This window comes from Apium graveolens, chromosome 3, assembly GCF_009905375.1.
Source record: "Apium graveolens cultivar Ventura chromosome 3, ASM990537v1, whole genome shotgun sequence".
In the NCBI taxonomy this organism is placed as follows: Eukaryota; Viridiplantae; Streptophyta; class Magnoliopsida; order Apiales; family Apiaceae; genus Apium; species Apium graveolens.
Genome location: NC_133649.1, coordinates 13,275,162 through 13,299,448, shown reverse-complemented (window position 1 = coordinate 13,299,448; position 24,287 = coordinate 13,275,162). Strand labels below are relative to the sequence as shown.

General features: G+C 32.6%; 2 protein-coding genes across 3 annotated transcripts; both read left to right on the top strand.

The window, feature by feature from the left end:
- The first annotated feature begins 4,311 nt into the window (after window positions 1–4,311).
- Window positions 4,312–4,937, top strand: LOC141713902 (secreted RxLR effector protein 161-like). Its single transcript, XM_074517464.1, has 2 exons — window positions 4,312–4,583; window positions 4,685–4,937. The coding sequence occupies exons 1-2, from the start codon at window positions 4,312–4,314 to the stop codon at window positions 4,935–4,937; spliced, it is 525 nt and encodes a 174-aa protein (XP_074373565.1).
- A 13,164-nt stretch (window positions 4,938–18,101) lies between these two features.
- Window positions 18,102–20,987, top strand: LOC141711729 (G-type lectin S-receptor-like serine/threonine-protein kinase SD2-5). Of its 2 annotated transcripts, XM_074514383.1 has the most exons (2): window positions 18,102–18,241; window positions 18,620–20,987. In XM_074514383.1, the coding sequence occupies exon 2, from the start codon at window positions 18,738–18,740 to the stop codon at window positions 20,802–20,804; it is 2,067 nt and encodes a 688-aa protein (XP_074370484.1). In that variant the 5' UTR covers window positions 18,102–18,241; window positions 18,620–18,737; the 3' UTR covers window positions 20,805–20,987. The 2 variants fall into 2 exon arrangements, with proteins under 2 accessions (XP_074370484.1, XP_074370483.1); XM_074514382.1 differs by lacking the exon at window positions 18,102–18,241 and having other exon boundaries at window positions 18,266–20,987.
- Window positions 20,988–24,287: the final 3,300 nt, after the last annotated feature.

Below are 24,287 nucleotides of genomic sequence, written 5' to 3'. Positions count from 1 at the left end.
GAGTGGTACGGTGGTAAGCCTGATCCAAAGGGGGTCGGTTATTCGTATGATCATTTGCCAGGTGGACGATCAGCGCCTCAGAATATGATGGGGGGACGACTCAGGCGAGTAGGGCTGTTTGGAGACCTCAGTTGGGTGAGGACGGTCCTTCACGGTCATAGCAGCAGCAACAGCAGGAGGAAGCACATGATAGTGCTGGTTTGGGTTCAGCGCTTTATAGGTGCTTGATGAGGAGGATGTATGCGATGTATGACATCCATAGTAGGTTTGCACATGATCTCACCCAAGCGTTGGGGACTGCATTCAGAGCCACATGAGTTGATATCCAGTGGCCAGTATTCGGTGAGGACTTTGTGTACCCGCCTCCAGACACTCCTAACACTCCACTCATTGAGGGTGATGACCCTGGTTCCGAGTAGGTATGCCTGATTCCTTACTATTACCTTCACTGTGGACAATGAATATTTTAAGTTTGGGGGTGGTAGTTAAGGATTATTTGTTATTTGTGTGTCCATATAGTTTGCATATTCGTGTTAGTTTAGTTCATATAGTTACATATTTGTCATGTAGTTTTTTTATTTTGTATGATAGTTTGTTGCATATAGTTCATGCATTTGCATTATAACATGATCCCTTAAGTTTACTTTTCCGACTGATTTGTGATATTGATGCTAGTGCAGTGATGTCGTGTATAGTAATGTTAAGTCCTAGCAAGTTGATTTGCATGCTAGAAGCAATAAAATTTCACTAAGTCTTATAGGTTACTTGAGTGCTAGATCATGGTCATGTCTTATTTGTTTGTCGAGGTTTAATCACTTGTTTATATTTAGAAATTGGGATATTCTCTTAATGGTAAAATAACATGGATATTTAAAAAATGGATTTCATTGCTAGTTATTGTGGCTAGGTATCAAATGGCTGGTGGCCGGCTCATTTTATATGAGTAGTCTAGGGTTGAGCGAGATGGAGCAAAACGCACTCGTTCAGAAATTGCTGAAGAAAAAAGAGAAAAAAAAAGAAAAGAAGAAAAAATTATATGTGTTATGCATAATTGATCACGAGTGGGCTCTTTAATACTCGAGTTATTAAGTTCTTAGGGGACTTTGTGCCTAGTGACCTAAGGTTTTCATAGTCTGGGATCCACTAACCTAACACTCGTTACATGGGTATTATTGCATAAGTCTTTTGTAGATCTCACTCATTGCACGGTCAAATGAGCATATTGTGATTGTTTGTGTGTTGTAAATAAAAGCATGAATCCATATAGTAACTCCGATATAAGAATTGAAGTGTTATAATCATTTTGAGTTTAGATTTTATTTTATCTATAACCTTGTGATTGCCTTGATGAATAGCGAGTCTTGATTATTGATCTAGTTATGATAGTATATCTGTTAAACAAATGCACACACGCACGTTTCTGGCTTGTAAGTTAAATTGTGGGATTTGATTGATCTTTGTGCGAATAACTGCATTTGTTGAGATGTTACTCATTGGTTGGTTTAGTTATTCTGAGGGGATCATTGCATTCATGCATTTTTATTTCTTATTTTTTGAGTCTGTTTATGCTTGAGGACAAGCATCAGTTCAAGTTTGGGGGTGTGTTAAGTGGCATTTATGTCCATTTAGAATGCAATATAAAGGCTTGGATTGATGTTTTGTACTCAAGTTATTTGTGTTTTTGATGTATTTTTGATGTGTTTTGTAGTATTTTACATTTCAGGCATATATAGCAGGGATTAAGGTGATTTAGCATTGCTTTGATGCTAAAATGGTGTTAGGAAGGTGACATGAAGATTTCTTGTGCAAAGCCGTCAAGAACCAGCTGAATAAAACAAGAAGAAAAAATTTTTCCAGAAGGTCGGCGTGCCCAAGTTTTTGTTGCAGGAGAAGCGGTGACAGAGCTGATCTACCTTTTTTTCTTTTTTGGCATAATTTCATTATGCTAGCGCGCGCCCGCGCTATGCTAGCGCGTCCCCACGCCAGAGAAGCAGAATGTCAGCGCGCCCGCGCCGGTGAAGCGTGCGGCCACGCCAGATCGGGATTCTAGATTCCTATTTTAATTAGAAGACTATTTTTCAGGGCTTGTGGATTAATTGGGCTGCTATATAATGAAAACTTAAAGACATTTTTAACAAAAGAGCTTAAGGAGAAGACAACGAGAAGACTTATAGCACAAATTCAACCAAGGCGAAGAAGATCTAGTTTATTCTTATGATTCTTTATTTTAAGTTGTAATCTTGGATGCTTATTTCTTATTTTGTTGAACCTAATACTCTTGTTAACGTACTTTATTTATTATTCATTTTATAAAGACCTAGTTTATTATACCATGCTTTCATCGGAACCCGCGGTGATGATGAGTTCGGTTATGGGCTAATCGTTATCGTGGGGTTCTAACGGATTTATTTATGGATTTCTTTAATTAAATTGTTTCGATACCTTAGTATGTAGTGATTGTATGATATCCTAGTATTGGTTGTGCTTATTCGTCTTATGAGCGTTGCGAACTTATAAGATAGTGTGTTAATCTCTAATGAAGCGACAGTGAATTTAGAGGTTTAGAACTTTCCATGCTAGCATAGGTTCATGTATTGCTATGCATGATTCGTAGGTAATTTTAACCATCTTATGTGCCTTATCTAATCACGATAGATAACTTGCACATTAAACCGTTATGTTGTCAAATTCTATAGACATATAGGGTCTCAAAATAATTGGTGTGTATTCAGCTTCTATCTCTTTTGTGGATGTCTGGTAGTAGGGTATTGGTACAACGAAAGTTGGTGTTTACTAGTTTTGTGTTATCTAATTAGTGTCATCACCATTGCATGCTAAGGTTTGAACAAAAAGGCTATTGAATGAAGTATTTAATGAAGTTAGAATCCCATGTTTGTGTTATATAAGTTAATCAACCTTGATTCTCTTAGTTAATATTAGTTAGTATAATCTCGTAGTTATAATCACTCTCAATTTGTTATCATCTTATCATTGAATAGTAACCATACCATCGTTGCATAAGTACATTAATGGAAATTAACCTAAACCAATCTCTGTGGGAATGAACTAAAATTAATTCTATATTACTTGCGATCGCGTATACTTGCGTGAATATTAGCGCGTGTTTTCGTACTAACAATAGTCATGATCCTATTTATGACTCTGCCGAGAGAAATGATCAGATTATGATACCTATCATTGTTCAAGGCCCTCCGGTTCAAGACAACACTGAAATTCTCCATGAGGAACCAATTGAGTAAACTCAACAACCTCATAAATTACAAGAAGTGCCACTAAGGAGATCCACTAGAGAGCGGAATAGCGCAATTCCAGATGATTATGTTGTTTTTCAATAAGAACATGAAGATGGAATTGGAATTTGGGAAGATGATCCTGTAAATCTTCAACAAGTCATGCAGAGTCCTAACTCTCAAAAGTGGATTGATGCCATGAATGAAGAGATGCAATCTATAAAAGACAATGATGTTTGGGATCTTGTCGAGTTGCCTAAAGGCTCAAAACCTATTGGTTACAAATGGGTATTTAAAACCAAAAGGGATTCGAGTGGTCACATTGAAAGATATAAGGCTCGTCTAGTCGCTAAAGGATTCACTCAAAAGAAAGGTATCGACTACAATGAGACTTTCTCTCCGGTTTCCACGAAAGACTCATTAAGAATTTTTATGATACTTGTGGCTCATTATTATTTAGAGCTACATCAGATGGACGTAAAGACGGCGTTTCTTAATGGAAACATTAGTGAGACAATTTATATGGTGCAACCAGAAAACTTTGTCATTGGTGATCCAAAGACTGTGGTTTGCAAATTAAAGAAGTGCATCTATGGTCTCAGGCAGGCTTCTCGTGAATGGTACAAAAATTTCATCATGTAATCACATAATATGGTTTCGAAGTGAACTTGGTGGAATATTGTGTATATCACAAGTTTAGTGGGAGCATATTTATCTTTCTTCTCTTATACGTTGATGACGTCTTCCTTGCTACTAATGATATAGGCTTATTGCACGATACCAAGAAATTTTTCACTAGTCAATTTAAGATGAAGGACCTTGGTAAAGCCTCTTTTGTATTAGGAATTCAGATACATCGAGATCGCTCTCGATGTATTATTGGATTGTCACAAAAGAGCTATATCGAAAAGATCCTTGAAAGGTATGGCATGAAAGATGTGCACCAATAGATACACCTGTGTCTAAGGGAGACAAATTTAGTCTCAAACAGTGTCCTAAGAATGAACTTGAGATAAGAGAAATACAAAGGATACCATATGCATCGGCAGTGGAAATCCTAATGTATGCTCAAGTTTGTACTCGTCCTGACATAGCATTCATTGTTGGAATGTTGGGAAGATATTTGAGTAATCCAGGAATAGAGAAATGGAAAGCAGTGAAACGCGTCATACGGTATTTGAAGAAAACAAAAGACTATATGCTCATATACAGGAAATCAGATCATCTAGAAATCATTGGATATTCAGATTCTGACTTTGGAGGATGCAAAGATGAAAGAAAATCTACTTCGGGCTATGTTTATCTACTGGCTGGTGGAGCGATTTCATGGAGGTTTGCCAAACAGAATATATAGCATATTATGTGGCATCCAATCAAGCTTTATGGTTGCGAAACTTTGTCACTGGTTTGCGTATCCTTGATGGTGTTGAAAGACCATTAAAGATATTTTGTGATAATAAATCAGCTGTGGAGTATTTAAACAACAATATGAGTACTATAGATGCAAAATATATAGATATTAAGTTCCTAGTTGTTAAAGAAAAGATTCAGAGTGGACAGATTACGATAGAACACATTGACATTGACTGCATGATTGCGGATCCGCTCACTAAGGCGTTAACACCTAAGGTTTTTCACGAGCATACTGCTCAAATGGGTGTTACCTTATGTGATACTTTGGTTTAGTGGGAGTTTGTATTTTGGTATTTTATGTAATAAACATTGATTTGTTGATGTTATGCATAATACAGTTGATGGAATTTTATTAAATGTCACTCTACTTTTGTTCAGTTTTCTTATTATGGTTTAACATTGAGTTAAGAAAATTGGAATCAATCTCGTTAGAGATTGACTAAGGACTAGTTGGAAATAGACATTATATAGATCACATTATATGTAATATCCATGCCACTTATCCATGTATTGATTCATGTCGTTGAATATATTTGTGTGGTGACCATGGAAGGTTTAGTCACGTAAAGTTTGTGACGAATGCCGCCAGAATCTCATGCATATATAGTAGATGGACCGAATTGTTTTGGTAAAATCTAAGGACGATAAATAGCATAAAGTTGCGCACTAAAGTTTTGTATAATTGATTTTGGATTCATATGAAGTCCAAGTGGGAGATTGTTATTATTATTTTAATAATAATTAATTTATGGGCTACATATAAATATATCAATTATATTTGTTATTTATTATATTGGGTTAAATTAAGTGATCAAGTCAGAAACCCGATTAGATTTAATTTATTGTATGGATCTTATAAGTGGATACCTAATATCAAACCCAATTAAATTATAATGGGAGATTTAACTAGGTGGTATATAAAAGGGTTATAGCCCCCAATATAACAAGTACATGTTATGGCTTATCTACTACCCATCAGAGAGAGCTATTTGAGAAACCCTAAGGAGTACTTGGTTGAGTAAGACAATACTCAGGAATATTATTTAGATTCAGATATCGTTACAATTATAGCCTTATGGATTTAGGTACACTTCTGCCTTCAGTTTAATCTCGATAATTAGATATGATGATCGCGGTCCTTGTCTCTATTTTAGAGAATTATATGCTTATAGAATTGTTAGATTCTATCAAATGGTTCATCTACTATCGCATTGTTACGCGGAAGTTGATATAGCTCGTTGTTGGGCCAAATGTTGTTAGGAAAACCAGCCAAATCCACCATATTGGCCTGATTCATGGAATTATCAAGTGTGATGCCCCGCAAAACTTGGAAATCCGTAACAGAAAGATGGACCATGTTGTCATAATTCTCCATCTCTGGCGGTGGGTCGATCACTTCACCCATACTAAAATTTGGTTGGATGTCATGAAGCTGAAAGATGAGGACCGAGACCATGTTCTGAGGCACACCAACCAATCCTTTGAAGTTGTGAAGACCATGTTCTGCTAAGTCGAGAGGAGCTATGTTCCTTGTTGACGAGAGAAATGTGATCATGCAGCTTTTTGGTTGTGAACCATCTTCCAGAACGCGGTTGTACTCTGCATGCAGCACATTAATCTGCTGAACTGCAACTGCTACACCTTCTCACTCTAATTCTTCGTCATTTTGATAATTAAGCAGATCAAAACCATGATATTATCATACTCAATATGAACATGCGGGATACTACTGGTTTTTGCAATCTTCATTGCATGATGAATGACCCAAACCTGGGACTGAACACCTTGCATGTCCCTCTCGTCGGTCCCATAACTCCCCAAACAAAGGCTCCTTCATGTTTTCTTGCAACCATACCAACACTATTCGAGTTGCCATTAAAGTGCTCCTCTTCATCAACAATCTCATGAAAATTAATCTTAACAATTCCAACCTCAAGAGGAAACCAAAGATTATTATTAACCATTATCTGAGATAACCAGATAGGCTAATAGAATATATATATAATTAAAAATTGGGAAGAAAATGATATTAAGCCTAGTGAATATACCCAGTATATATACACCCTAAAGAAATGATTACATGAATCTTGAAAAGTGAAACGTTGTAGCAAGTATCAATGAAAGAATTGATTCTGTGCCGCCAAGAACTAAGCATGCCTATTGGGATGTAAAAAAGTATAGAAAGGTATGATGTTGAAACCATTAGAATTGGGAGCATGTGACACTTGTCAGCCATATAAATAGCCTGTGGCAGTGTTCTAAAACTCGGGAGTACTCAGACTTGGAGCTATTTCTGATCCGGTTTTGATGTACTCGGTCGTAACTCGGTTTTTATTTTGACTCGGGTCAAATTTGGGCAAAACTTGGATTACTCGAAAAAAACTCGGTTTTAGAAGAAAAAAATTGAAAAAAAAAAAGAATAATGTTCCCAAAAAATCACTCGTAAGTGGGTACTAATTTGTCACAAATAATTACAACTTTTTTATATTTTTAATGTTAAAATAATTGTAAAAGGCTAGCCAAAATAAGAAAATAATTAACTATATTGCATATCATTTATAAAATATTATAAGTTAATTCATATTAAATAAAAGTTATCGATCGTTTAAAATTTTGAGTTTTATATTAAGTACTATTTCGAGATACTCGAAGACATAATTAATTATTTTGTATATTATTTATTTATATAATACTTTAACTTAAATAAATATTAAATTAAAGATTAATATTTTATTATCCGAGTTTTTAATCGAGTACTCTTTCTGAGTACCCCAGAGTACTCCGAGTACTCGTTACTCCATATTTTCGCCGAATAGAACCGAATACCGATTTTTAGAACACTGGCACGTGTAAACCGTTACCAAGATATAGACATAAAACATCTTCATAATACCAACTACCAAAGAAATTTGATTTTTTTGCCCCCTTTTAACAAGCTTATCTGATTCTTCATTACATCTCCTAGATATATGAATAAAATTGAGATGCATATATATCTGGCAATCATCCTAGTATTTTATTGTTTTTCATAGCTCCAATAGCAGTTATAGAGTCCAGTTATCGGGCCTGTTTGACAATATACTTATAAGCCATTTATGGCTTATAAGCCCGTAACAGCTTATCGACGAGTGTTTGTCGACCCAACTTATAAGCTGAATTTACAACTTATAAGCTGATAAGTTGAAAGTTGGCAGTGACGTACTTTTTTCCAACTTATTTTCATTTTTTCACTTTTTTCTAAAGTTTTGATTTTAAAATATAAATTTTTAAATATTTTCTAATTTAAGATTCATGAACTAAGATAATTGTATTTAATAAATATTTGCTTTAATTTATTTAAGTAAAAAAACTTCTGACTTATAAGTAAATTTATCCAAACACTTATAGAACTTATAAGTATTTATCAACTTATCACTTATTTCACACTTAATCATTTTAAATCATAAGTTACTTATTTTAAAATTTCCCAAACGGCCCGCAAGGGTTGACTCAGTTGGTTAAAGAGAGGAAAACTAACCTCTTGTTCACATGTTCGAATCCCACGGGAGGAGAATTTATGATTATGCCTCCTGAGCCAGAGCCTGTCGCTTAAATGCGGTTTACCTTGGTTCACGTGGTTTGCAGGCTATTACGTGAACCCGTAGGGTTTACCCAGTGCGCACCCGAAGGGTAGCGGCTGCGGGTTACCTACGATAAAAAAAAAAAAAAAAAAAAAAATCCCAAACGAGCACATAGACGAGCACATAGAGTCTGAACAAACCCCTACAGTAAGATGCTTGAACTGAGACTTGCGTACTATATCGACAATGTAGTCCATCGCTGATATTTCTACCTCAAGGCACTAGCTGGCCTGCAAGCACATGACCAGAGAAATAAAAAAGCTGTGAACCTTTTTTATCTTTAATTATTCCTCCACACATGAACAATCATTTAAATGAAAAAACTTTGTCAGCTAGCTTTTTAAAAAAAAAAATTTGGGACCAACTCGCTATTTTAGACTGTTAATTATCAAATACCAGTATTAGAGAATTTATTTGGTCAAACATAACCCTATTTTTTTTGTTAAAAAACTAACTTAGAAACAGGGCCAATAGCAAAGCCCGATCAATGTTCACTGCCTAGTGCTTTATGTTTTTTAAACATGGAAATGAATTTAATAATAATGTGTGGTGCTACGTGCTCATAAATGTTCAAAAATAACACATGATGTAACGACCCGCACATCCGGACCATTAATTCTAAACCAAAACTAAAAGCAAATACAATTTACTAATCCAAAATTCAATTACAAAGGAGACTATTACAAAAGCGCAGCTAACGGAAGCGTTCCAAAAGTCAATCTACTCCAAAACTAATGTCCTCGAACACCAATGCTATCCAAGTCGAAATCTTAGACGAAACCTGAAATTGAAAGTAATGAGCTATACAGCCCAGCAAGAGACCAATCGATCCAACTAGCAGGCCAAGTAACATGAACACATATAACAAAATACGATAATCGATACGATACGATATACGATACAAACACTTTTGATACACTTTCTTATTCTTATTCTTATTCGATACACACAATACACATAGCACATAGACAACAATAATTCCAAAATCAATAACTCATGCCAAGACCACTACAACCCGGTGATAACGGTCCTAAATTTTCTGAAAACTGTCACTACAATCCGGTGACTGCGGTCCTAAGTTCTTATTCGATATTTTCACAAACCATGGCACAAATCAAAGATTCAGAATTATCATCTAGACACCACAGAGTATTGTAACACATAATACTTTCAAAAATATCATCACTTAGCCCATTTTTTTGATAATCAAATATACACGCATAATACACAATTTTGAAAACACTAGTAAGATCGATCGAAAACTTACCTCAAAATCTGACCAGATCTGAATTTAGCCTTTTTTGACCCTCTAAACGACGTTATCTTGAAAAACACAAAACACAAAAGTTGTGGAGAACGAAAAGATCTCTCCGAAAAGTCCAGAATCACTGAATTCCGACTTACGATGAATTTTCTACGAATTTTACAAGACTGCTGATTTTTGCTGAGAAGAGCCCTACGAATTCTTATATAAAAAACGAGAAAGACGAATATGGTGTATTTATAACGATACAAAACCCCATATCTTAACCTACAAGTTATCTGTATTAGAATGTGATCCAAATTTTAGGCCCTTTAGTCTAATTCAATTTTAAATCCTAGTCCTTATCTAATTTTAATCTTTTTTATTCTATTATTCTTTTATTAATCGAATTCTAAAAATTACGGGATATTACATACTACCCTCCTTAAAAAGAATTTGGTCCCCAAATTCACAACAATCCTAAAGTTCGAGACACATCTACCACATCTACCCCCTGATCTACCAAAGGTCAAACTATGGTCCACTTTTAATCTTTTTTATTCTATTATTCTTTTATTAATCGAATTCTAAAAATTACGGGATATTACATACTACCCTCCTTAAAAAGAATTTGGTCCCCAAATTCACAACAATCCTAAAGTTCGAGACACATCTACCACATCTACCCCCTGATCTACCAAAGGTCAAACTATGGTCCACAAGATCGAATCCTAGGGAATGTACTAGTCACATACCTAATACACTCCAAAAGACAGCCTGCTCTGGATACCAACTGTAACAGCCCGCACTCCCGGACTATTAATTCTAAATCAAGACTAAAATAAAATATAATTTACTAATACGAAAATCTATTACAAAGGTGTCTATTACAAAAGCGCAGCTAACGGAAGCCCAAAATTTAATATACTCCAATCCTAAGTCCTCGAACTCCAATGATTTCCAACTCGAATCTTATACGAAACCTGAAATATAAAAGGGGTGAGCTACAAAGCCCAGCAAGTACAAATTGACTAACTATTTAACCGGAAAACAATGGGTGTTTTTAATAAAACAAATTTTCTCAAAACGATAGTAATTTTGTAAAAACAATTTCTAAAATAAATCCAACCCGAAGTTTTATATTTTAAAATTCAGAATTTAAAACAGAATATAGTAGATTTTTATAACAGATCAGAACAGAGTAAAACATAACGAAACGATAATTCTTATAAATACCACAGTCTTGATCTACGGTCACACTTTGCCAGTAGCCGACATCTAATTCTTATTCTTATTCTTATATACCACACTTTGCCAGTGGCCGACATCTAAAATTCAATAATTACGCGCCCTTAATAGGTATCTAAAGTTGCACACTTGTGCGCCTACTAAGGGTATCTAAGGCTAGTTCCGGAACTATAGCGTAAATTACGAATGGGTTCGAAAACGTAGAGACTGGGTTTCAAAAGATTCTCGTATCTTATTTCTTATACAGTTCGAAACATAATTCTTTTATCTTATACGAAATTCGAAAATCAGAGTATCAAAACTTTTCTGAATATAAACGCAAGTCAAAAAGTACTTACCTCAAAGCCTGGCCAGATCTGAATTTACTCTTTTTGACCCTCTAAACGATATTTTCTTGGAAAACACGAAACACGAAAGTTGAAGATAACGAAAAGATCTCTCTGAAAAGTCCAGAATCACTGAATTCTGACTTACGATGAATTTTCTACAAATTTTACAAGACTGCTGATTTTTGAAGAAAAACCCCTACGAATTTTGATGTTAAAAACGAGGAAAACGATTATGATGTATTTATAACGATACAAAACCCCATATCTTAACCTACAAGTTATCTGTATTAGAATGTGATCCAAATTTTAGGCCCTTTAGTCTAATTCAATTTTAAATCCTAGTCCTTATCTAATTTTAATCTTTTTTATTCTATTATTCTTTTATTAATCGAATTCTAAAAATTACGGGATATTACATAAATATAAACGCACAACACACAATTTTGAAAACACTAGTAAGATCGATCGAAAACTTACCTCAAAATCTGACCAGATCTGAATTTAGCCTTTTTTGACCCTCTAAACGACGTTATCTTGAAAAACACAAAACACAAAAGTTGTGGAGAACGAAAAGATCTCTCCGAAAAGTCCAGAATCACTGAATTCCGACTTACGATGAATTTTCTACGAATTTTACAAGACTGCTGATTTTTGCTGAGAAGAGCCCTACGAATTCTTATATAAAAAACGAGAAAGACGAATATGGTGTATTTATAACGATACAAAACCCCATATCTTAACCTACAAGTTATCTGTATTAGAATGTGATCCAAATTTTAGGCCCTTTAGTCTAATTCAATTTTAAATCCTAGTCCTTATCTAATTTTAATCTTTTTTATTCTATTATTCTTTTATTAATCGAATTCTAAAAATTACGGGATATTACACATGATATAATTTTATTTGTTGGACTAGTTTTATGCACGAGGGTTCTATATTATTAATAAGGTAATAACAAATATTATATTGACAATTAAATATTTTGAAACAGTTTTTAAAACGTTTTTCAGATTCAAGCATTTTCATAATAAAAAATTATATAACATCAATAAATATAAAATAAAATTGAACAAACGCATAAATATATGGTTGTACGTGTTAAAACCTTGCTATATGAATATATGTACTTGATGTGAATTTGATCTGCAAAAGCCTTTTTTTACGGAATCAAACCCATAAAAATCTTGCATATACGTAATTCTAGAGGAAAGTTTTATGGAGACCTCTTATTCATTAGAAACCTTGGAGACCACATAGTCTGCAACCAAAACACTATAAAATATATTATTTTGTGTAGTATGTTTTACTGGTATCACTAATTCATTAAAATTATTGAAGATCATTTAAGTTTAATAAGTAGAATGTGTATGTTCTGCAAACTGAACAAATGTTCTGCAAACTTAACATGTTTTGCACAATAAAATATTTTTATGATGTTTTACATGCAGTACATATATGATATTCAAGATTTTGAATAAAATAAGGAATTTTGTAGAGCATAATTCGCAAAATAATATGTTTTGCAATGTTTTTATGCAATATTTAACTTGCAGAACATAAGTGGTCTCCAAGGTCTCCACAAAAAAGTGGTCTCCATAGAACTTAATCCTGTAATCCTAATCATTTTTATCAAGATATACATAATTTTATAGAAATAAACTTTCATAGAAAAGATTTTATTTAAATAAAGAAAATTTGTTATTTAACTGAAAGATATATAGAATATTTCAGAATGCTTATACAATAAAATTGTAATATCCGAAAATAGAAATTCCACGAATGAACTCTAGCCACACCTCATGTGAAAAAGGACAAAATTAAAATTCATACAAGATCTTGTAATACATAAAAATTAAATAAATTAAAAGACCTTATTATATGACATCTATCTTTTTTTTGTTAGGATATGATATCTAACTTAAATTAAATACAATTTTTCTACTATATGTCAATGACCACACAATAAACGCGAAAATTTATAAATTTAATTTATTTTGACTGGTTCTTTTTAATAGTGGTGGAGCTCCTGTATACACAAAACAATATCAATCAAAATGACCCAAATTTATAAATTTATGTGTTTATTGTGTGCGCAATTGCACATGATAGAAAAATTGAATTAATTAATCATCTTATTTGTTGTACGATACTCTCTCCATTCCATTTTAGTTGTCATATTTGACTTTGACCCAAATTGACTAAAATTTGACCGAAATTTATTAATATTTTATAATTGAATAAAATAAAAAAAAATAGATTTATCTATTTTAATATATATATTTTTTTAGTTTTTTAAAATAATATAAGAGTAATATATAATTTTTGATAAAAAAATAGGTTAATTTAATCTTTATAAAAGGAAATATGACAATTAAAATGAAATGTAAGGAATATCATTTATGTTATAATTATAAAAAAATAGACCAAAGGGAATCCCTTTGACTAAATACCGTACGTAATGACATATGCTGCATAATTGATAAACTTTCTAATTTAGTTTACGATTATATTATCTTTTAAAAATAATTCTAAAAATACAGTTTAAATTAAAAAACAACCACACATGCAACTTTTCCTAAAAATAATGAATTTTCTTTTTGTTGCATCGGCTTATATTTGAGATTGTATCAGATTGCAAAATCATTTTTTTGCAAAAAAAAAAAGAAAAGAAAAATCATATTTTTTGTAAATTAAAACTTAAAAAGTGTTATTTTTGCACAAAAATTGTATTTACTAAAAAATCTGGAGAAATAATAGGCCGTCCTTCAAATCATGTCAGTTTATATATATTTTGATGCTTCTGTTTTAATTTCAAAACTGGACTTGGACTCTGAGACACGGTGACGGACGGTGACTCTTTCCTCAAATTGGTCCAAGTTTCTCTGAAATTGTTGAGCATGGCCTCCTAACCCAAAGTAATGTATACCATTTAAGTTTCGACTGAGACACAAATATAAGTACATGATTATGTGACTAAATTATCTGAATTTCTTCAAAACAGAAATGTTATAAATACTAGCTCAAATTTCATGATGTATAAGTTAAGTTCAAATAGTATAAATAATATATGATTTATGAGATCTTATTCATAAATAAAATATAAATGTTTGTTGTTGGTGAAATTTGACCTGAAAACTTATATATATTTTTACAAATAATAATTTAAATATTTGTTATTAAAGAGATTCGAATCTGAGAATTTATATGTATCTTTATTAATAATAATATAAATATTTGTTCTTTGCGGGATTCGAACATGTATCGTATATTTTTTTAGTATTTTAATCTAATGGCTCTAATAATAATATAAATATTTTTTTATATTTATATAAATATTTTTAGTATATAAATATTTTTTTGTATTTTATTCAATTTGCACATTTTTTCTGGGAAAGAAAATTATACTTATTTTTTTTAAAACAAAGTACAAATTTATATATATGACATCTAAAAATTCCCAATAGTCTTCGATTATAGAAAAATAAGAGTGAATTCTAACCTTAAATAATTAACACTAATTGCTGCTGCACGTAACTAAAACGATATATTCAAAAGATTAGGGTTTTTAGAGTCGACCCCCGGACTAGAGTTCTAGCCACCACTTCTCCATTCTTCAACCTTCATCCATCAATCGATCACGCCCTTCTTCGTTCTTCCATTTCCTCTTTATTTATCTATCATTTTCTCAATAAAATCAAGATCTAATTCTTTTCGGGTGAGATCTTGTCAAGTACCTTGTTATCAAGGTTGTTAGTCGTGCCCATCTTTTTCAGATGTTAGTGTTTTATGTTATGATGTTATTTTGTCTTTTGTTGCTGGTTTCGGCCGCTCTGAAAAGGATTTATATGATATTTTTTTAGATTCGTAAGACTTGTATCAGATCTGAGACGGTGATAGATATCGCAAAAACTCACATTTCACAACAAAAAAGTGTTCGTATTTTAGGGGTTTTTGTTGCTCTAATATCAATTGATATGATTGATAATTCAGAACATTGGGTTACAGATGATACTTATGTGAAGGTCAATTGTGTTATTACTAATTTTGGAATTGATGTAGGTTGGATTACTCGAGATGTGTAATACTTTTTAAATTAAAGAATTTGAATATTCGGTCGAGGTTCAATATTTTAATAAATTTTTCATTTTGTTCGTTAAAAAAAATGATATACTCGTGCTATTTTGGCATTTGAAGTGGGTTTATTCATTTTAACCTCATACCTCTCTGTACATAATGTTGATTTAGAATTTTATATTTTTAAACTCAGTAAAAGTGAGTACGGGGAAGGACATGGGAAATTAAATTTATTATTATTATTATTTTATCGTTATTTAAGTACTAAGTTGTAAATATTTAATACAAAAATAAATTGATGTAGCAAATATATGATAAATTAATATTTAAAATTTATTAAAATTATAAATAATTTAAATCAAACATAATAATTTCAGCGCTGACGAAATGATACATTAATCTCATAATACTTTAATCTGATTCCTTATTACAACTAGATATCACTCCTGAATCAAACAACTCTCTCACTGTTTAGGGGTCGTTTGGTTCGGCCAATTCTGGTATCAGGTATATGGGTTTCTTTCATTCCAAACTTATATCTCTTGTTTGGTTTACTGTTTTTAAAATCTGATAGCCATATTTTATATCAATCTGAAATCTTATTTGATATCTTAGTGGGGAGGTGGATTTGAAAAAGGGGTATGAAGTATCAGATTAAATTTTATTATTTTATTTATAAAGTTAAATATAATATTAAAACATATATCTTAAATATCATGTTGTTTAATCTTAAATAAGTTGTACTTATTTTTATTTAATACACATTAGTAATATTTATTTTATATGTTTTAAAGTTATAAATTAACATTGAAATTTTAATTTTTAAATCACTTATATTTAATTATTTTTGTTCGTAAGTTATATAACTAACTTAAATTCGGCATATGCAATATATAAAAGTTTGATTTAATCAATGAACCAAAAATAATTAAATCAAACAGATCTCATTTCAGCACCGAACCAAACACATTATATAAAAAATGATTCCTCAACCTATATCATTTTAACCCGATTCCTTATTCCAAACTCATACCGTCTTCTGAGCTAAACGACCCCTAAAATTTATGTTACCTTAATATAAATTTGACTTATTCCATTCGATTTGATTAAAATAACAACATATAATCTCAAGGGGATAAATCAATAATTTCATCATAAATACATGTTTATCAAATTGGAAAGAAATGGACCATAAACTAACTACTACTGGTATTATAACATTAAATACATATACATTTCGTAAAATTGCAGACAAGAGCATTTAACTATGTAAGCTACCGATCTATAAATATGAGCTCCCGTCATTTTGGTTGGTATTGCAAAAAATATTATATTATATTTTATGTTTATCTGGTAAGCATTTGAATTTTTTCTTATAACCTTGATCTAGCATATAGAAGTCAAAGAAACTATTGTTCACAATCACATGCATCCCTGAATTCATGATTTTTTAGGTGTTACTGAAATCGTCAATGCCGCATAAATCGTCAACACCTTATCGTATTTGTAACACTCCAATCCCACATTGAGAATATTTGAGATTTCTAATCAGTTTATAAGACAAAATTCTAGTACACCAACAAATTATGATTTTTTTGGGGACTGTGATGAGCTAGTCATTATCCAAGTTGGCAGCATTTGAAACAATAGGTTTTGATTTATTTCGAACTCGAAATTGGGACTAACCCAATTTTCAAAAAAGACTTAAGATTTGACTCGGGTTGTGACAGTATTATATCCAAAACATGATTTTTAATTTACGGTTATAATTTGAATATTTCACAAACCGCTTAGTATGATGCATATTATGATTTTAAATTTATGATAATGTGATTTAAGTTTAAACTGTACCGCAATTTTATAAAATAATATTTATAGTAATTGTATAATACAATTATATAACTCTAATAGTATTACATTTTATATGTTATATTTAAAAAGGATTTTTGTATTTTATACTCAAATTATGTGATTTGATAGTTGTACTTTGATTAACATATTTACAACTATAACTATTATACAGTATTAAGAATAAATATATTATTTTTGAATCAGAATGTTAAATAAGCTCAACTTCTTATTATTTAAGCTCCACTTTGAAAATTTAGACATTTTTATTACATATTTGCCCATGTGTTTAATAGTAAAAATCAATGAATTTGTCTTTTTCATGGGTAATTATGTCATTTATAAGACCAATGGAGTTTAAATAGTAATATTTGGAATTTATTTAACAATTTCCTATTAATTTTACAAAAAATGATAAAAGTTGAGCTTATTTAATAATTCTCAATCAATAATTTAACAAGATGAGCTCCCTAATAATAAGTTAAATAAGTTTCCCATTTAGGAGTTTGTCTGGTATGTGCGCAATGGAACATCTAAATTCTATAAATTTAGAGTGTTTTTATTGAATAAATTGATGTAAATACAAGAACCAGATCCGTTATTCATTCATTGGAAACTCAATCGACATTTATTATTGAAAAACAATCAAATTTTGACACATACACAAAATCTCTTTATAATAAACTTGTTAATATTATTATTTAATATAATATTTTAACAAAATATATTTTATATATAAATATAATAAATTGGAACTATATAATCCAATTTTCACCGTACAATTTACGGGTTCTATTGTAACAAAATATACTTTAAATATGAATATATTAAATTATAACCGATAAAATCACATCATAGCGTACCTCATTTTCTCTGTACGATTTAATGGTGCTATTGCACTTTGACAATTTAGTTCAATCCGCACCTACACGGCGAACGGCCACAATTTATTTTCTCAAATTTTGTGAATTGACAGCTTCCTACCCTCCCCATAACCAACAGGTATGCTGCTTTTAAGACCATTTTGTCACTTAGTTTGTCTTATCTTCTTCTCTACTACTCTGACTTTCGTTATGTGGGTCCCACTTTCTTTACTCATTTTGTGCTTCTAAACCAGCTTCTCAACTCTTGTGGGTCTTGGTTTGTACATGTACATACGTGTATAGTTTCCGTTTGACCTCTGTCTAATTGGCCAAACCAAGTGCACTACACAAGGTCAATCTTTATATATCTTCTTGAATTTTCAGTCTGTCTCATTTGTTTGTATTTGTGTTATATATTCATCAAGGCTATTTTAGTGCATTTTTATTTAGTTGGCTTCATGGGGAAATGGGTATTTTTCTGTTTTATGGGGATAAGCTTGTTTATTATCTTTCAACCTGATACTTGTATGGCTACTTTTCAAGCTATTGGCAAGTTAAAACCAGGTTTTCAAGGTGCTCAGATGAATTTTATAGATGAAAATGGGTTGTTTCTGTTATCAAACAACTCTGTTTTTGGTTTGTCTTTTACTACTACTGATAAAGATGTTACCTTGTTTTTACTTACTATTGTTCATTTGAGCACTAAAAGAATTGTTTGGTCTGCAAACAGAGCCAGCCCAGTTAAAAACTTTGATAAGCTTGTGTTTGATGATACTGGAAATGCTGTTTTGCAAAGTGGGGGATCTGTTATTTGGTCTACAAGTACTGCAAATCAAGGGGTTTCTGCTATGGAGTTGCGGGACTCTGGAAACCTGGTTTTGGTGGGGAGTGCTGATAGAATTGTCTGGCAGAGCTTTGATCATCCCGCGAATTCCCTTTTGTCTAATCAGGATTTTGGTGAAGGAATGAAACTTGTAAGCAATCCCAGCGCGACTAATTTAACTTATTTTCTTGAAATTAAGTCAGGAGATATGTTGCTCTATGCAAATTATAAGAAACCGCAACCTTATTGGTCCATCAGACGAGATAACAGGAGAATTATCGATAAAGTTGGAGGAAATGTCAGTGTAGCATCTCTTATTGGTAATTCGTGGCGGTTCTTTGGCAAGGGCAAAGTATTGCTATGGCAATTAGTTTTCTCGGATAATGCTGATCCAAATTCTACTTGGGTTGCGACTTTAGGAGATGGTGGATTCATTACTTTCTATAATCTTAAAAGTGGAAGTTCGAGTGGTAATTCTCCAATAAGAATACCGGCTGATCCATGTAGCAGGCCTGTACCATGTAATTCTTATGAGATATGTTATAATGGTAACAGATGCCAATGCCCCTCAGTCCTATACTCCAAGGGCAAATGCGGACCTGGTGTAGGATCTTCTTGCAACGAGTCAGAGGGTTCTATAGAGCTGGTAAATGCTGGAAATGGGCTTAGCTATTTTGCACTTGGGCTTGTTCCACCCTCATTCAAAGGCAACTTAGATGGCTGCAAATCTTCTTGTCTTGCTAACTGTTCATGTGTTGCTATGTTTCATGAAGAGAAGTCCCAAAATTGCTTTCATTTTGATACTGTGGGAAGCTTGCAAGGTTCAAACAATGGGAGTGACTTTGTTTCATACATTAAGGTCCGGAGAAATGGAGGCGATGGGAGAGATTCTGGAGGGAATAGAGGCAGCAAGAAAAAAGTTCTGCTTCTCGTCTTCATACTTTTGGTAACAACAATGGTTATTATTGGTCTACTTTATGCAGGTATTCGTTATTACCAAAAACAAAACAGCTTTCTAGTGGAGTCTCCTAAAGAAGCAGAAGAGGATTTTTTCTTGGAGAACATATCTGGGATGCCAATACGTTTTAGTCTCAAAGATCTTCAAATTGCTACCAACAACTTCGCTACAAAACTAGGGCAAGGAGGTTTTGGCTCAGTTTATGAAGGTGTTCTACAAGATGGAACCCGACTGGCCGTGAAGCAATTGGAGGGCATTGGTCAGGGAAAGAAAGAGTTCCGAGCTGAAGTTAGCAGTATTGGCAGCATTCATCATCTTCACCTGGTGAGGCTCAAAGGCTTCTGCACAGAAGGTTCCCACCGACTCCTTGTATATGAATACATGGCAAATGGTTCACTTGAAAGATGGATCTTTAAGAAAAACGAAGGAGATTTCTTGGACTGGGACACAAGATATGATATTGCCATAGGCACAGCCAAAGGATTGGCTTATCTCCATGAAGACTGTGATGTTAAAATTGTGCATTGCGATATTAAGCCTGAAAATGTTCTCCTAGATGACAACTTCCTAGCAAAAGTTTCGGACTTTGGTCTTGCTAAGCTAATGAGCAGAGAGCAGAGCCACGTTTTTACTACACTACGAGGCACAAGGGGATACCTTGCACCAGAGTGGATTACAAACTACGCGATATCAGAAAAGAGTGATGTCTATAGTTATGGAATGGTATTGCTTGAGATCATTGGTGGTCGAAAAAATTACGATGCATCTGAAACAGAAGAAAAAAGCCATTTCCCTTCATACGCTTTTAAGATGATGGAACAAGGTAAACTGAAGGACATTGTTGATGTGAAACTGAAAATAGACGAAGATGATGAAAGAGTGTCCATAGCAATTAAGGTTGCTCTTTGGTGTATACAAAATGACATGCACCTGAGACCATCAATGACAAAAGTTGTGCAAATGCTTGAACAAGTGTTTCCTGTTCCTTCACCTCCATTTTCTTCCCAGCAAATGAACTCGCATTTCTATTTAAGTTCCTTCAAATCAACGAGTGAGCATAGCAATTCTTTAGGGCCATTAGATCTCAATAGCTGTGCTGATTTGTCAGCAATAAGGCTTTCAGGACCAAGATAGCAGATCAGTTTTATGTGTATTAGGTAGGTTGCTATAATATTGTACTATACTACGTTAACCCGGTTGCCATTTAAGTTTACTGTGTAATTACAGGCCCTGGGAAGGACATCCCGATCAGTCGTCCAGGGCCCAAGTGTTTTCGGGACCCCGAAATCTCTTTATTTCTAATATATTATTACTACACATCAGTTCAAGCAATGAAAATTAAATAAAAACCTAACTTCTTACTTTTTTTTTGTGTTATTGTCTATGCTTATCATAATTCGATACATAATCTGCTTTAGAGTTTAAACTCATGCTCACACCTCGTAAATACATTAATTTATAAGAATAAATTAGGGTCAATTTTTTCATTTCGGCCCAAGAAACTGGAAGGTATGGAATGGTCATGTCCGTAAATAATAACCTTTACTGTCAATATAAGGAGCTTTTAGAAATGCAATACGTAGTGCCCCCTCCGTCCCGTGGTTCTTTATATTTATTGTTTATAAGTATTTCGAGTATTTTATAAAATATATTTTATAATATATATAATTTTAATTTTTTTTAATAAAAATTTAAACATAAAATTTTATTCAGAAAAAGAATTTTTTTAAAAAAATATTGTAAAATTATGGTTTAAAGAAATATTAAAAAAATAATATATATAAATTCGACGAGACATAGAGATAAGAGGCTGATGTAACCAGACATCTAAAAATAAATTAAGTTATATGCAAAAGCCTGTTTAAGTGTTCGTTTGGAAAATCTGAAAATAAGTAATTTATAACTTAAAATGAATAAGTGAATTATAAGTGATATGTAAAAGAATATTTAAAAATTAAATAAGTGTTTGGATAATTTTATTCATAAGTTAAATTTTTTTCCTTAAATGAACTAAAATATGTAACTATTAAATATAATTATCTAAATTCTTGAATTTTAAGTTAAATTAATATTTAAAAATATAAATATAAAAATTGAGGTTAATAAATCAACAAAAAATCAAAATAAGTTGAGAAAAAGTACGTAATTACTAACATTCAACTTATAAGCTTATAAATTATAAATTCAACTTATAAGTTGGATTGACGAAACGTCACTATTACGAGCTTATAATTATAAGTGGCTTATCAGTAAATTGCGATGTATCGCGCAAATTGGTTACTTCCAATATGCGGGAATAAGATAGTAAGCCTTATCCAGACGAACAGCTTTAAAGTCGTCCGCTAAAAACCTCAATTGAAGATCCTCTAGCCCTGCCTTCTCTACACCTCTTCCGGGCTGTTTCAACTTTTTCGGCGGCCCGAGCTAGATAAATATTGAGGGTGCACCTAAAAGTGAAAATACACATGAGTGTAAAGCATTCTACGTATCAACAAAATTTATTAAAAATGAATCATAGAACAATTCCAACACAGCTTATTAATCATGTTAAAAATTCATGACCGAGAATATTAAAGGTGCTCAAAATTGTAACATATTACAAATATTACACGTATTTGATAATTTTGGGACCCTTTTAAATTAGGGCATTAGGGCATGTGTGATAAAACTTCTATCTTTCCCCAATCAACTAACTATCCACATGTCAGTTTATGCATGCATATAAATAAAAACGGTACAAAATTCACAAGAACACATAAATAAGCAACATACGAAGATATTAGCTATAAGAACTCTGAGACAATCAATTAATACGTGGAACATAAATTATCAAAGTTGGAGTATGTCCGGTATTCAGAACACTGCTATGCACATAAAACAACTTCTATTTGTCATTCTCGTATAAAATGGTTTTGAGGTCCTATAACTTCTGATGCATATGCATAATGTTTTGAGGCCCTCTCTTTCCAACTGTCACTATTTCTAGACTTCACCTTCACATGCCATGCCATTTTCACCTTAAAAAACACAACCAGAAGTAGTAGACATCTTACGGTACACAAAAACCAATTTACCAGTGCAGGAGGCCACTAGCCAATGAGAATTAGAGAAAAATTCAATCAAGGTTCCAAAAATGTGATATCATGGAGTATACTTGTGTTTAGGATACAAGAAAAAAAACATGTTGATAGTTTTGCATACACGTTGACTTCTAATTTCCTTTCAAACAGTAGAATATCAGAAGAATCTTGATTCTATTACATGTGTATGTTTACATTGAAAACAAACAGAAAACAAACTCAAAATTTGAACCAAGTCCAGGAGTGCTAACCTTTTCACTTCCACAATATTGGATCTACTTGATGTTGCGGCTTCATTCCTTGAAGAAAAAACAGGCTAGCCTTGTAACTGACGCAGTCTGTTAATTGTCCATGCTGGTTGCCAAGATCCGTAGTTCTATTTGTTTTGTGATCGTAGCACTTGTATTTTTCGCTTATATTGAACACGATAACATCACCATACTTGAAACAACCTAACAGAGCATGCACCGGACCAGTCATTGGTCCAATAATATTGTACTTCTTACTCCAAACATTAGATTTCTCGTAACAATATACATCCACCAAACTACAAGGAGAGCAAGTCTTAAATGCCATCGCATAGAGAGACTCCTTCAAATTGATAGCAACCGGATACATTTGGCAGCTAGATACAGGCAGTTTAAGTACAGGCAATTAATACCCTGAACTTTTTACTCCCAACCTCAAACCTAACCAAATGCAGTTTCATGCAAGAATACCATGTACTCTTCCAATACGGCACTCCATTTACAATCACCGATGGCACCCTAAAATAAGTCAAATTTCCGGGAAGCTGAAAATTATTAACTAGACTCCATGAGCCTGAGTTGCACAGCTAAATGTACAAGCTATGAACACCTAGCTTCTGATTACTAAAATAGTTCACTACTTTAGAATCATTTTCTTTCACATCCCAACAGAATCCGTAGAAGGATGCACTAACATCGCCACGTAACATAAACTGTTCAGCTGGAGAATTAATTTTCATAGCTTGTCCAGTAGTAGGATTCCATAATATAAACTGTTTTAGCTGCGGAAGAAAAAGACACGCTAAACCCTTAACTGAACCAATCAAGTATATAAGTGAATGCTACGAATGTACATCAAAATTTAAATATATGTTATTATTATTATTTAAACATAACCTATTATACTAATAACTAATATTTGTTAAAATATAAACAATATATCTTAATACATAACATGTTTTATACGAATATATCTTTAAACAATATATCTCGATAAAGATCGAGAACCACATGATAACAATAAAACAGGGTTCGAACGAGATCAGGATGTACATTAAAATATTGAAAGTAATCATGTTTAGAAAACATAGGTTGTTCGTAGATTTAGTAGGATTCCCAAAAGCCGGAGAGATATTATGAATTTCTCTTGACTCAAGATGGTGATGTGATGCTCATGGATTATGATGAATCTCTCACATACCAAGATGCTATGAGCAGTCCAGACTCCGACAAATGGCTGGAGGCCATGAAATCTGAGACAGAATCCATATATATCAAAATAAAGTATG

Excerpts from the sequence above, each read along its gene's own strand:
- LOC141713902 (XM_074517464.1), top strand. The coding sequence starts at position 4,312 with ATGTATGCTCAAGTTTGTACTCGTCCTGACATAGCATTCATTGTTGGA. Across the intron at positions 4,584-4,684 it reads GGTGGAGCGATTTCATGGAG|ACCATTAAAGATATTTTGTG; the intron begins GTTTGCCAAACA and ends TGGTGTTGAAAG.
- LOC141711729 (XM_074514382.1), top strand. The coding sequence starts at position 18,348 with ATGGGGAAATGGGTATTTTTCTGTTTTATGGGGATAAGCTTGTTTATT.